We start from the raw sequence: 14,892 nt of genomic DNA, 5'->3' as shown, positions 1-14,892 counted from the left end.
ACCATCAAGAAGCAAACAAGTAAATGAGATTGGGGCGTGTGTGTGTGTGTGTGTGTGTGTGTGTGTGTGTGTGTGCACGTGCATACGCACGCACGCACGCATGTGTACCCAGGAAAGAAGGGAACTGCTGTGGCAGTAGCACAGAAGGGAACTGGGAGAGGCAGGGGGCACAGGGATGCCCCCCTCTGGTTGGCACCGCTGCGCATGTCATGGCTGGTAGAAGCCACCTGCAGGCTGGCAGGCTGGTCCTCTCCGTCGCTTCCCCCAGGCACCCCTTCTCCTCCCCAGCCAGGGCTCTGACACCTTCCTGGACTTTCCTGAGGTCAGTTCACCCCCTAGTGGACACCCCTACTCCATCATCCCAACCGCTACTCTTTTTCTTTCTTTTTCTTTCTTTCTTTCTTTCTTTTTTTTTGCTTTTTAGGGCTGCAACCATAGGATATGGAAATTCCCAGGCTAGGGGTCTAATTGGAGCTACAGCTGCCGGTCTACACCACAGTCACAGCCACAGCCACGCAATGTGGGATCTGAACTGAGTCTGCGAACTACACCACAGCTCACAGCAATGCCAGATCCTTAACCCATTGATGGAGGCCAGGGATCGAACCTGCATCCTCATGGATACTAGTCAGATTTGTTTCTGCTGAGCCATGACAGAACACCCAGCCGCTATTTTGAATGAAATTGCTCCTCCTCTCCCAGCCCAGTAATGAATCTCCTGAGTATTTTGGAGCTCGGATGTGATGTGCCTGCTTCTTGGGTAGGGAGAAGGAGGTTATAAAACAAACCAGTAGGAGGAGGGGGGCCCTGTGTGAGCAGGGACCAGGTGGTCCCAGACCTAGCAGCCTAAGAGGGGACGTGGCGGGGGTATTCACGGAGGGGAGAGAGCACGTCAGCCAGGCAGGGGCCCTGGAGCAGGTGGACAATGCAAGAGGCCAAGAGGGACAGCCCAAGAGCCCAGGAGCGGGGTGGCAGTGGCTTTGTGGGGTAGAGTCCACTTCGGCCACCGACAGCTTTCTGAATGCTGCGTGGGCACTGAGGGACTTTGGCAGAAGGATAGGTCACTGCCAGAGGAGAAGGGTCTGCACCCAGAGTGTAGAAACACACACAGAGGCACCCCACCTGGAGCACCTCAGAGGCCCCCCCACCCCCGACCCCCTCTCCAGCCCAAGGCACAGCACCCCCCAGGCTTCATTCATCACGAGCAGGTTTTCTTCCATCAGAACCTTGTTTCTGCCAGGGAAAGGGCTGGCTGCGAAGCGCTGGCAGGACAGGGTGCAAGGAACGGGGCTCGGAGCTCCGTGGGGTCGGTTTGGTCCAGCAGTCAGGCTCCCAACAGTTGAGATAGGGGCTTTCGTTTTTATTTCAGGGTGAGCTCTGCAGGTTGGGGCTGTCACTTTTATTTCAGGGTGAGCTCTGCGGGCTTGAACCTGCTGGCGAATCTTCCTCTGGAGGCTCTCAAAAGCACCTCCTCTCCCTTGTGCCCAGAACATCTGTTTGGATCTGCAATCTGGGCCCGAGGAAGCAGCACGGGCCCACTGCTGGAGGCCACGGTGGGTGAGCAGAATCTGAAGTCATTTTCTGGGTCAGGCAGGTGCTTCCTTTGGCTCTAGGGCTTGACTGTTCAGATGTTTGTTTTAAAATTTTAATTAATAGACTTTTTTTTTTCCTGTTTTTGGCCACACCCGTACCCTCAGCATATGTAAGTTCCTGAGCCAAGGGATCGAATCTGAGCCACATCTGCCACCGACGCCATCGGCAGCAATGCCAGATCTTAACCCACTGCACCACAGCAGGAACTCCTTACTAAACTATTTTTGAGAGCAATTTAAGGTTCACAGCAAAATTGAGCAGAAAATAGAATTCCCATAGAGACTCGCCCCAACCCCAGCCCACGGCCTCCCACACTCTCAACACCGCACACCGTGGGTCATTTGTTACAACTGGCGAATCTACATCAACGCACCGTTACCCACCCAGAGCTCACCATTCGCCTTAGGGTTCACTCTGTTGTTCATTCTGTGGCTTTGGACAAATCCAGGTTGTCCATCATCACAGTATCATACAGAATAGTTTTGTTTGTTTGTTTGTTTGTTTGTTTGTTGTCTTTTTAGGGCCACACCTGCAACATATGGAAGTTCCCAGGCTAGAGGTTCAATTGGACCTGTAGCTGCCAGCCTACACCACAGCCACAGCAACTCGGGATCTGAACTGGGTCTGCAACCTACACCATAGCTCACAGCAACACCGGATCCTTAACCCACTGAGTGAGGCCAGAGATCGAACCCACATCCTCATGGATACTAGTTGGGTTCGTTAACCACTGAGCCACAGTGGGAACGCTTCATGCAGAATTGTTTCATTGCCATAAAAATCCTCTGTGCTTCAGCCACTGATTTTTTTTTACTATCTCCATTGTTTCGCCTTTCCCAAAAAGTCATATATTTGGAATCATACAGGAGGTGGCCTTTACAAATTGACTTCTTTCACTTAATAATAAACTTTTAAAGTTCCTTCAAGTCTTTTCATTTTTTTTTCTTTTTTGGCCACACCACAGCACAGGGAATTCCCGGGCCAGAGATCAGATCCGAGCCACAACTGTGACTTAAGCCGCAGCTACAGCAATGCTGGATTCTAAACCCACTGTGTCAGGCTGGGGATAGAACCTGCATCCTAGTGCTCCCAAGATGCCACTGATCCCATTGTGCCATAGAGGGAACTCCCTTTTCATGGTTTGATAGCTCATTTCTTTTGACCACTGGGTAATATTGCACTGCATGGATGTGTCACAGCTTATCCGTTCAACAACCAAAGACCAGCTTGGTTGCCTCCAAGTCTTAGCAAAATTATGAATAAAACTGCTGAAACCTCCATGTGCAGGTTTTTGGGTGGACACCGTTTTTGTTTCCAGATGCTTTTATTTTTACTTTTTGAGGCCTTTCAGCTTGAAGTAGTTTTTGTGGATGAGAAAACCGTGCTGACAAATGTTTACCCCTGGATGTAGGCTCCCCTAAATCCAGGATGGGGCATGGGCTTGGGACTCCAGGCCACTAAGCCACCCAGGTCGAGGCCACTAATGCCATCAGAAGGATATGCTGGGGCCTCTGGGGTGAGAACTAGTGCACGGATTCTGGAGGCAAAGAACCAGTTTCCCGCCCTCTCCTCCGACCGTCGTGTGTCATTGGACAAGGAACGCTGCCCCCATGAGCTTCAATTTCCTCCTCTAAAAAGAGGGTCAGCAAGGTTGACCAAGGTGCCATCAAATTCCCTTAGCACAGTTCGGGCCCAGAACAGGTGCTGGATGAAGGGTCTGAGGAATGGTGCATGACCAACCATCAAAGGACAACTGATCTGACAAGCCCCCGACTCAGCTGCCCGATCTTAACAGAACATTCTCTCCACCCCCCATCCACTTCGATCTACTCGGCTTAATACAGGAGTGCGGCTCAGGCTCTTTCAGAGCCACTCCACTTTTCCCAATTTCAGTCATCTTAGGTCAGTGCAGTTCATTTACGAGGGAAAGGACAAGAATGAGAAGCCAGAAAACAGCTAAAAATGTTGAGGATTCTTTTCCTTTTCGTGCCTGCAGCATATGGAGATTCCCAGACTAGGGATCGAATCGGAGTTGTAGCTGCCGGCCTCACTGCAGCCACAGCAACACCAGATCTGAGCTGATTCTGCAACCTACACCTCAGCTCACGGCAAGGCGGGATCCTCAACCCGCTGAGCGAGGCCAGGGATTGAACCAGCCTCCTCATGCATACTAGTCTGGTTCTTAACCCACTGAGCCACAACGGGAACTCCAAAAAATGTTGAGGAGTCTTGATTGTCGGGATTTCTGGTGAAGTTTGTGGTCGACGTAGTGACGTCTTGCTCTTCCTTCCTGGAGGTGTCTAGGACGTGGTCTTGGGCTCCGCATCGGTGCAGGGCCTTTGATGATGAAGCACCGTGCTTACTTATCCTGGGTGTCGTTTCTGACTTTATGTTCCAGCTCTAATGACCCATCAGAAGCCAGCACAACGGAAAAACACTAAGCCGATGAGCAGGTAGGAGTTAATGCCTGGAAATCTGTAAATAAATATGAGGCAGGTGGCAAAGCCTCCTTGCCTGCCCACTTGTATCTCTCACAAGTGTCCTATCTTAATAAATCTATTTCTTGCCTAAAAAATAAAATAAAAAATAAAAAAATACATGTGAGGCAGGCATGCTTCAGGCTCTCTCTTACTGCCCACAGCATTTACTGCCCTTTCTGCCGGGTCGGTGGGGGGGTTGCGGGGGAGGGAGGCGATGCCCATGAATCCATGTGAACTTTTCCAGTTTTGCAAAGTCATTCTCACAAAACAACCACTAAGCTCCTTACTGCTTCAGAGATGGGCCAAGTGAAAGTTATACCACACTGGAAACGTGGGTCTTCCCAGGTTACACATGTCCCTGGGCAGCCTCAGCCGAGGGGGATGACAGCCTAGCGGGAGGAGAGAGGGCTTGAAGCCAGACACCTAGGTTCCAACGCATCAGCTTTGCCTTCCTTCTTGCTGGGTGACGCCAGCCGGTTACTTAACTGCTCTGGGCCTCCCTGTCCTCATCAGTAAAGTGGGGGATGCTCCAGGGGTGGTGGACAGGAGAAGATGAGGAGAAAGAGGGTCCGGCAATTCATGTACCAACGTTCAACTGACCCAGTGAAGCACACTGAACAGAAAACTATTTCCGTAAAGAGTCTGAGCCACATTTCATTTGAATTTTTTTTAACAATTACACATGTGTTCGTGTTAATTTCATTTGCTGTCTGCTGATTCTTGGCAGGCACCTCACTGAGGCAATCACCTTTTAAAGGTCTAAATAAAACATCTGCCTAATGGCAGGAAAGCCTCCGTTTTCTGTATGCTCCACCCTCATTCTGATGGAAGCACCCAGAGGACCAGGGCCTCTGGGCGGGAGCTGGCAGGGACGGCTGATCAGCCCAGTTGGGCCCCAGAAGCAGAGCACAGATGGAGTGCAAAACCAGGCCCAGGGACCCGCCAAGGCCATGGTGCTTCTTTTTTTTTTTTTTTTTTTTTTTTTTTTTTTTGCTTTTTAGAGCTGCACTCGTGGCATGTGGAGGTTCCCAGACTCGGGGTCTCATCAGAGCTACAGCTGCCAGCCTTCGCCAGAGCCACAGCAACGCAGGATCCGAACAGCCTCTGCGACCTACACACAGCTCACGGCAACGCTGGATCCTTGACCCACTGTGCGAGGCTGGGGATCGAACCCGCAACCTCATGGTTCCTAGTTGGATTCACTTCTGCTGCACCACGATGGGAACTCCGGCCATGGTACTTCTGATGTGTGCTTTCAACACATGGGCATTATTCGATTCTAGAAGTGGCCCTGTGCTTGGCAGCAGATTGCTTCCGGTGAGCTGTAGCTGAGGGCATCCTGAGATGGGGGAGAGGGGAACATTCTCAGAAGTGCAACCAACAACACTTGTTTCAAAACAGGGATGGCTCTCTAAGCCAGCATCCTGAGGGTTCTCTCAGATCCAGGTGGCACACAGTCGCATCTCAGGAGCCAATTCTGGTGACAGTTCTTTGGAACGGCATGGGGTCCCTGCAGGAGAGTGGGGCAGTGGCATGTGGCTGGAAGATGGCCCGGGGAGAGAGCTGCAGGAGGCACCAGGCAGGCAGGCAGTGGGTAGAGGAGGCTATGACCCAGAGGAGCGGGGCAGCACGGCTGAGAGGGCAGCGGTGACAGCAGGCACCCGCTGCAGCCCGCCTGTCAGTGACAGCCTCAGAATGGCTGGGAGTGGAGGCCCAGACCTCAGTTCTTTCTCTTTTGGCCGCACCTGAGGCAGGTGGAATTTCCCAGGCTGGGGATTGAACCCTCGCCACAGCAGTAATCAGAGCCACAGCAGTGACCAGGCTGGACCCTTAACCCATGGAGCCACCAAGGAGCTCCCAGTTCTCTGTCAAAACACCTTTGCACTGAGTCTTACATTGTGCTGGGCCCGGAGCTCCAGGCAGTCCTTGCTGATTGATCAGTGTTGGCAGGACCCAGTAGCAATCTATTTGGCATCCTGGCACAAAGCTACTCTGGTGCTGTTATGCCCCAAACATGTCATGACCTCACCCATAACCACCTTCAGAGAAGGCAGCTTTCACAGGAACCTGGAAGCTGAACTGGCCCATTTGCCCAGACACAGGCTCCCATCCGTACAACCTCGGGGCCCTGGCTCCAACTTCAGTGTCGTTTACCTAAATGGGTCCAGCCCTCTTGGCGGCCAATCGGAGCACTCCATCCAAGTCTCAGGCCTGACTAAAGCGTTAACCAGGTGGAGACAAGCCAGGAGTCAGTTCTCATAAACACACACTGCCAGGAGTTCCTGGCGTGGCGCAGCGGAAAAAAATCCAACTAGTATCCATGAGGACGCAGGTTCAATTCCTGGCTTCTCTTGGTGGGTTAAGGATCTGGTGTTGCCGTGTGCTGTGGTGCAGACGCAGCTCGGATCCCATGTGGCTGTGGCTGTGGCATAGGCCAGCAGCTGTACTTCCTACTCGACCCCTAGCCTGGGAACTTCCACAGGCCACATGGGTGCAGCCCTTAAAAAAAAAAAAATTAACCCCCCCCAAAAAAAAACACTGCCCTTCACCATGCCCATTTGCATTCTTTGCATTCTTGCAAATTTGCAACTGGAGAAATAAAGCCAGAAAAGAGCAGAATATTGTAGAGAGCTGCCAGCACGACACCTACTGAGCTGCGCCCAGAAGGCAGAGCAAAGGGTCCCCTCCATTCCGTGCTCAGAGCCTCTCCTGGCCAGAGCATCGCTTGAGACATCTCAGGGCCTCGGCATGGTCAGGAGATGCAAGCGTGCTGGCGAAACACAGCCCCAGGACTGGCAGTGTCCCTCAGAGTTTCACAAAAGCTGGAAGCAGCAGACTGGAGCCAAGGGAGCCGAGACTGTAAGACTGGGTGAGCAGAGAGGGCTTTGCGGGAAGCAGAGAAGAGGCGCAGCCACTGATCCACCAGCTGGAGGGGCTGTGGAGGGATCCGAAAAGGCCAGGAGAAGCCACAAACTGACCAGGGGGTTAAGTCCGCAGGCCCCCAGGATCACCTTCTCGCAGTGGAGATGAACCCAGGTGAGACAGAGATGGAGGGACCAGCAGCCTTGGTCCTAAGAAGGTACAGAGGAGTCGATGGCACTGTACCAAAGCCCTGGCCTCAGAAGCCTGGGCTTAAATCCTAGCTCACTTATTAGCTCTGTTACTTGAGCAAGATGCCTAATCTCTGAGTGGCCACTTCTTCAACCTGTCAAAGGGGTAAACGTTGTGGCCACCCCAGGGCTTATCGGAGAACTGAACTGCCAGCTAATAAAAGTAAGAAGCTCAGCACACAGCAAACACCCAGCAGATGTCAGCTACTGCGTCACTGAGGACCAGAAGAGTGGCGGGCTAATGACAACCAAAACAGTAACAGCTGTATTAACTTAGTGGCACATGCCATCGGGATTAACCTTCCAACCCAGTGCAAGGGGACATTATTATCATTCTGCAATATACACAAGAGGAAACTGAGGCTCAAAAATAGTTAACATATATGTTGCTAGTATTTATTGAGTGCTCACCATATGCCATGTATTAGCTCATTTAATCCCCACAACAGTCATGAGAAGTAGGTACTGTTATCTCCATATTAGAGATGGGAAAGAGGCACAGAGTGGTTAAGTAACTATTTAAAGGTCACACAGGAGTTCCCATTGTGGCTCAGCAGTAACAAATGCAACTAGCATCCATGAGGATATAGGTTCGATCCCTGGCCTCATTCAGGGGGTTAAGGATCTGGCATTGCCATAAGCTGTGGTATAGGTTGCAGACGTGGCTCAGATCCTGCCTTGCTGTGGGCAGAGGTGAAAAAGCAAATAATAGAATAATAATAACAATAATAATAAAGTTCGCACAGCCAGTAAGACGCAGACAATAGTGAACCCAGGTCCACCTAGCCCTCAAATCCATGCTCTTTTTTTTCTTTTCTTTTTTTTTTTTTTTTTTTTTTTTTTTTTTTTGTGTGTGTGTGTGTGTGTGTGTGTGTTTTTAGGGCTGCACCCACAGCATATGGAGGTTCCCAGACTAGGGGTCAAATAGGAGCTGTAGCCACCAGCCTACGCCACAGCCACAGCAATGTGGGATCTGCGACCTACACCACAGCTCATGGCAACGCCAGAACCTTAACCCACTGAACGAGGCCAGGGATTGAACCTGCATCCTCATGGATGCTGGTAGGTTTGTTAACCACTGAGCCACGACGGGAACTCCAAGCCACGCACTTTCAAGTCAGCTCAGCTTCCCAGGGTTTCTTCATCTGTTTGCTTTTTACTTTTTAGGGCCATACCTGCAGCATATGGAAGTTCCCAGGCTAGGGGTCCCATTAGAGCTACAGCTGCCAGCCTATACCACAGCCGTAGCAATGCCAGATCCGAGCTGTCTGTGACCTACACCACAGCTCATGGCAACACTGGATCCTTAACCCACTGAGTGAGGCCAAGGATCGAACCCTCGTCCTCATGTATGACTAGTTTTGTTTGCTACCACTGAGCCACAACAGGAACTGCAGCCTCCCAGGTTTTAAGGCTCATTCCCGTTGCAAAGACCTCTGTCATGGCTCAAAGCAGGAAGAAGAAACATCTGTCCTGAGAGGTCCTGTGAAAGCTTAAAGGATGCATGGGGGTGCTGGGTAAGCAGCCCCCCTTCCCCCCAGCCCCCAGCACCCCAGCCCCAGGACACAGGGTCCCACAGGTTAGTGCAGCTATATCCACACACATTGTACCAAACTGTCCTCTCCGCAGCCCTGTGTGTCACCACATATGCAGGGAAAACTTCGACCCCACCCAGCCCCGGGGGGGTGTTGCTGAGTGTTTATAGAGAACTCAGGCCTGTCTGTCACCAGGCTGACTCCTTCCAGAGGAACCACCTGTGATCTCCTGAGCAGAGGACAGGTGGTGGCAAGATGGGCTGGGGCCAGGCTGGCTCTGCCCTCAGTGCCACCCAGCACATCCTCCCCGCTGGGACAGCGCCTCAGCCCCGGGGACCACCAAAGGGGCAGGCCCCTGGGTGAAACATCTCAGGACGAAGCCTTGAAGCCGAGGGCCACTCTGAGTCACCACCTTTAAAGAGGAGAGAGGGGACGCAAAACCCAGGCCAGGAGGGAAAGAATTGCTGTCTCCTTCCTGACTCTACAAGGTCATTGAAGCCGAGAGCAAAGAAAGGGACATGCCAGCTTCAACAGAACCCGAGCTGCCCAGCTGCCGAGGGTACTGAGAACTGGCTACTGGCGAGGGCTTGGCCTTGCTGCTCCTCCGTCTCCCTTAGGCCTTTGGCTCTCCCCAGCCTCCCCAGTTTCAGGCTGACCTTTGAGATCTAGCGGTGGAGGAAGGATGAATGAAGCTCTTGGTCTGCAGAACTGACTCTATATCCTGTCCAGGGCCCCCCTTTTGACTGCTGACACTGAGAAAGCCCTCAGCCTCCTCCGCGCTGTGCGCTCCCCCACAAACCCTGGACCTGTGCAAACTCCAAGTTAAAAGTGCTGCAAACATCTTCTTGGGTCCAGCTTCCCAAACTCCTAGATATCAGGGAGCTAGAGAGGCCCACAGCTATTTAAGATTCTAACCCTTCAAGGACACATCCAGGGGAGCCCTGCTTCAACTCCCCCAAGGCTTAAGGTCTAGTTCTAATTCAGACCCCAAGACAACCAGAATCGGCTTCGGCCTGTACTTGAAGACTTAGGACTGTTTGGGGCTCACGTCCTAGTCTCCTGAACCATCTTTCTCAACCAAAACTCTGAGGTCCCGCTCTGCACTCACCCCTGCACACTTAGCCCAGTGCCTTGCCTGGCCCAGAGCCAAGGTCCAGAAAATCTTTGCTGATTGCATGATACGTGGGGGTCTCTTTAGTTTGAAAAGCTCCAGTTTCCAGTGCAAGTGTGCTCAAGGCCTGTTTCATGAAGCTGGGGGCGGACCAGCACAGTGCTCCCAGGCCTGTCGAATCCCCGGGAGGACTCTGAAAGAACAGGTGGGATCCAAGCTCCACCCGCGTGGACCATATGGTTTAATGAGGAGCCCACCGACACGACAATCAATTCCAAGATACTGCAACCGGTTGTTCCCAGGAAAGAAGGACACCAGAGAGAAAAGTATGAAGAAGTATTTTAATAGCTCAAACTCCAAGTCATGGTGCTCCCCAGTCCTGAAGAGGTTCCTAAAAGAGGCAACCTTGGCCATCTTGGGAGCCAGCGTTCCGCCCTCCCTTGGGTCTCGGCATCGCCCTCCTCTGGGTGCGGACTCGAAGGAAAGCATAAGCACGCCTGGTACCATTCTGGCTCCCACGGGACCTTCCTCTTATCTATGCTTTACAGCAACAGCCTTAGCTGGACTAGGATGATGACTCAGTTAAAGGAGGAGACAGATGTCGACTGTCCGAGCCGGAACAGTCCAAGCTGGCGGGAGAAAGCACACTGCATACATAGGATACAGAAGGGCGGGCTCTGCCTGCGCATCTACAACCTTACACTCGCTTTGCCTGCGGACTATCGAGAAGGAGTCGATCGGCCAGAGGGTTTGTGCTGAACAAGCAACAAGGCGGTCCAAAGTCTTGCGCTTCCGGAGCCACCAGCCCAGAGGCATCACGCATCGTCCCCTGGAGAGTCTCTGAGAGAAACATGAAGTCCAGCTCATGCCTCTGCCTACGGGTCGATTTCTTCGGGAATCACGGTGACCATGACGTCTTCATTGCCCCTGCGGACCACCATGTTCAGGGTGCTTTCCTTCTTAATGACGTCGCTGACGTCGTTGGCGGAGACCACCGACTGGCCGTTGATGCTGATGATGACATCATTTTCCTTGAGCCCACCGCTGCAACACAAAGGGAAAGGCAGTTGTCAGGGTCCCAGGCCTCCCGCGCTAACTGCCCTGAAAAGTGATCAACGTCCCATTGACAGAGGCACAGTTTAGAACCTAAGAGCCCAGAGCAAACAGGGTGGGGTGGTGGTTATCTTACGTGAGAATGGCTTGAACCACCAATGGGTTGCCTTATTTCCCTTTGAGGTGTTTTGGGGGGTTTTTATGGGGAGGGGCTGCACCCACAGCATATAGAGGTTCCCAGGCAAGGGGGAGAATCGGCGGGGTAGTGGTTGGACTACGCCACAGCCACAGCCACAGCCACGCCAGATCCAAGCTGCATCTGCAACCTACACCACAGCTCACGGCAATGCCGGATCCTCAACCCACTGAGCAAGGCCAGGGATCGAACCTGCATCCTCATGGATACTAGTGAGATTCGTTTCCACTGCGCCACGATGGGAACTCCTTCCTTTTGAGGTTTTTAGGCCAAACCATCAATCAAGTCTACTGCAGAAAAGCCTAGCAGCACTTGTATAATCTTATCACAGACTGACCCTGAAGGGCATGAGAATGTAACATCCACCATCTACCATGACCTTGGCCAAACTGCTTGTGAGGAGTGTCACAACTCAGAGAGCAGCTCCTACAAGGATGGCTGATGGGTCTACCGTTGAGACCCTTGCTTTGAGACATTTTGCTGTAACTTTAGCTCTTCTGTGTGACACTGTCCAATAAGCTGTTATTGTCTTGAATGGTTTACCCCGGGGGCTGGCAAACCTGTTCTATAAATGGCCAGATAGGAAATATTTTAGGCTTTTGCAGGCCAGGTGGTCTCGGTCACAACAACCCAACTCTGCCACTGCAGTTCAGAAGTCACCATGGACAACATGTCATCTACTGGGCATGGCCTTGGTCCAGTAAAATTTCATTTATGTAACACTGAAACTTGAATTTCATATCGTTTTCACATGTTCTAAGACACTGTTCTTTTTAAAACTTTTTCAATCGTTTAGAAATGCAAAATCGATCCTTAGCCCAAAAGTAGACAGCAGGGTAGATTTGGCCCCCAGGAAACAGTTTGCTGGCCCTTCTCTGGTCTAGCACTTCTCTCTGGATATTTGTTGATAAAGGTAACAAACCCTAATTGTTAATTGTACTACTTTTTTCTTCCTTCCTTTCTGTCTGTCTGTCTTCCTTCCTTCCTTCCACTTCCCCATGGCATTTGGAGTTCCCAGGTCAGGGATCAAGCTGGAGCTGTGACCTACACCACAGCTTCAGCAACACTGGATCCATAACCCACGGCACCAGACCAGGGATTGAACCCATGTCCCTGCCACTGCAGAGACACCACTGATCCCATTGTGCCACAGCAGGAACTCCTGGGCTGCTTCTTTTATTTTACTTTGATGTTCCCTAGGTTATTTTTCTAGAGATGTGGACAAGTACGGCCTGAGCAATAACAACATAATTAGATACAGCTTCAGGATGAGATGTATCCAGCAGCCCAGAATGGGACCGTTGCCCAAGGTCTCAGGGACAATGCTCCTTAAACCCTCTTTCCCCAAGCAGACCTGTCCTAGAGACTCACAAGTCTAATATTGCTCTGTCCATCTGATACCCCTCCGGAAGAGGACTTTTGAAGACAGGAACCACCCTTTTGCTGATGAGTCCTGAGCTGAACCAGGTGGGAAGATCTGATTGGCAGGACTGGCTAAGGATGTCTGACCATTTTGTCAAGGGGCCCTCACCATCACCTGAGCTGATGTGAAAACAACAGCCCCTGCCTCCCCACCCTGCTACCTCCAGGAAACACAAGGATATTAGGAAATAATTTTAACTCACGCTTCTGCAGGGGTATCAGGAATTACTTCAATGATATACGCTCCTGAAATCACATCTGGGAAGTCTCGGTGGCGATCCTTCAGCTCTTTGGCTTTGCTGCTCGGGAGAAAGAGCACCCGTGTTAACACTGCTGCTGAGACGGGGCACCCAGCTCGTTTCTCCTCCTGCCCCTGATTCTAACACCAAACTCCTCCAGGGGTTTCGATCCTTCTTGGAATTGCCTGCTCACTAGAGTGATGTATAAGAGCAAGGGAAGTGTTTTATCCTTATTATTATTTAATTGGTAGTGGCTCCCACTTAAGGGATCAGGACAATACAGCAATGGGTCTCTTTGGGAGGCCCAGCTCTGTCACTTTTTTTTTTTTTTTTGGTCTTTTTGCTATTTCTTTGGGCCACTCCCGCGGCATATGGAGGTTCCCAGGGCTAGGGGTCGAATTGGAGCTGTAGCCGCCGGCCTACCCCAGAGCCACAGCAACACAGGATCCAAGCCACGTCTGCGACCTACACCACAGCTCACGGCAATGCCGGATCCTTAACCCGCTGAGCAAGGCCAGGGATCGAACCCGCAACCTCATGGTTCCTAGTTGGATTCATTAACCACTGAACCACGATGGGAACTCCTGTCACTTTTTTTTTAATGACCGTACCCAGAGCATATGGAAGTTCCTGGGCCAGGGAGTCTGCCGTTTTTTAACTGTATGACCTTAGGCAGTTGCTAAACTTCTCTGTGCCTTAGTTTTCTCACCTGTGAAACCAGGGATAATGACACGGGATGGTTGTCCTGAGGATCAAGATGAGGTCATCTAGGTAGAGCACCTGACCCAGTGCTCAGCACTGAGCAAGCAGGTGATAAGTAGCAGGTAGCATCACTGTGGGCAGTGGCCACGGCCACCACCCTTCATCCAAGTGCTGACATGTATTAAATCACTCAGTGCTCCCTCCGCACCAACATGCCTGCACTGTTATCCTCATCCTGGCCAGGAGGGAACTGAGGCCCTTGGGGGTCATGTCACCTCAAGGTCACAAGCCAGGAGGTAGCAGAGCTGGGATGAAAACCCAGGAAGCTGGACCCCAGGGCCTATCTCCCTTCACCACGCCTCCACCTCTCAGAGGTTCAAGCGAGACTACTTATTAGAGACATGCAAAGCAAAACTGCAATTGCAGCAACATAGATTGCAATCTCATAACTGTCAGAATGGGCATCATTAATAAGTCTACAAATAAGAAATGCTGGAGAGGGTGTAGAGAAAAGGGAACCCTCCTACACTGTTGGTGAGAATTAAATTGGTACAACCACTACGGAAAGCAATGTGGAGGTACCTCAGAAAACTAAATACGGAACTACCATATGATCCAGCAGTCCCACTGCTGGGCATATATCCAGACAAAACTTTCATTCAAAAAGATACATGCACCCCGATGTTCACTGAAGCACTATTCACAAGAGGCAGACATGGAAACAACCTAAATGTTCATTGACAGATGAATGGATTAAGGTGTCGTACATATACACAACGGAATACTACTCAGCCATAAAAAAGAACAAAATAAAACCATTTGCAGCAACATGGATACAACTAGAGATTCTCATACTAAGTGAAGTAAGTCAGAAAAAGACAAATACCATGTGATATCACTTATATCTGGAATATAATATATGGCACAAATAAATCTATCTACAGAAAAGAAACAAACTCATGGACTTGGAGAACAGACTTGTGGTTGCCAAGGGGACAGGGAGGAAGTAGGAGGTACTGGAAGTTTGGGGTTAGTAGATGCAAACTATTGCATTTGGAATGGGTGGGCAATGAGATCCTGCTCTATAGCACAGGGAGCAATAGCCAATCACTTGTGATGGAATGTGATGGAAGATAATGTGAGAAAAAAGAATGTATATATATGTATAACTGGGTCCTTTTACTGTAAGCAGAAATTCACAGAACATTGTAAATTGGAAAAAAAAAAAAAAAAAAACACATTTCAGTTTTGGCAAACCAGCTAAGAAAGGCACCACTATTCATTAATATGTGTCTACACTAGAGTCATCTGTTCACCATTAATTGATAGCTAATTACCCAGGATAATCAATATGTTAATTAATATGTTAACATGTGTATTAATATGTTAATATCTACATTAACATGTTGATATCTGTATTAATATGTTGATATCTGCATTAATATGTTAAT

The 14,892-nt window shown here is 50.6% G+C and overlaps 1 protein-coding gene across 1 annotated transcript in view; it reads right to left on the bottom strand.

The window, feature by feature from the left end:
* Window positions 1-10,156: 10,156 nt before the first annotated feature.
* The window catches only part of HTRA1 (HtrA serine peptidase 1), a 61,279-nt gene continuing 56,543 nt past the window's right edge, over window positions 10,157-14,892 (bottom strand). Inside the window, exons 8-9 of the mRNA XM_003133208.5 lie at window positions 12,704-12,799; window positions 10,157-10,873 (exon numbers count right to left, since the gene is read on the bottom strand). Of these exons, the coding sequence (XP_003133256.4) occupies window positions 10,705-10,873; window positions 12,704-12,799 (265 nt within the window). The 3' untranslated portion in view covers window positions 10,157-10,704. The remainder of the gene's footprint in view (window positions 10,874-12,703; window positions 12,800-14,892) is intronic.

Source organism: Sus scrofa, chromosome 14, assembly GCF_054392235.1.
Source record: "Sus scrofa isolate SSC_HxYL_T2T_F1_AM1 chromosome 14, Sscrofa_HxYL_maternal_Yorkshire_Landrace_v2.0, whole genome shotgun sequence".
Classification (NCBI taxonomy): domain Eukaryota; kingdom Metazoa; phylum Chordata; class Mammalia; order Artiodactyla; family Suidae; genus Sus; species Sus scrofa.
This window is presented reverse-complemented; position numbering and strand designations above follow the sequence as displayed.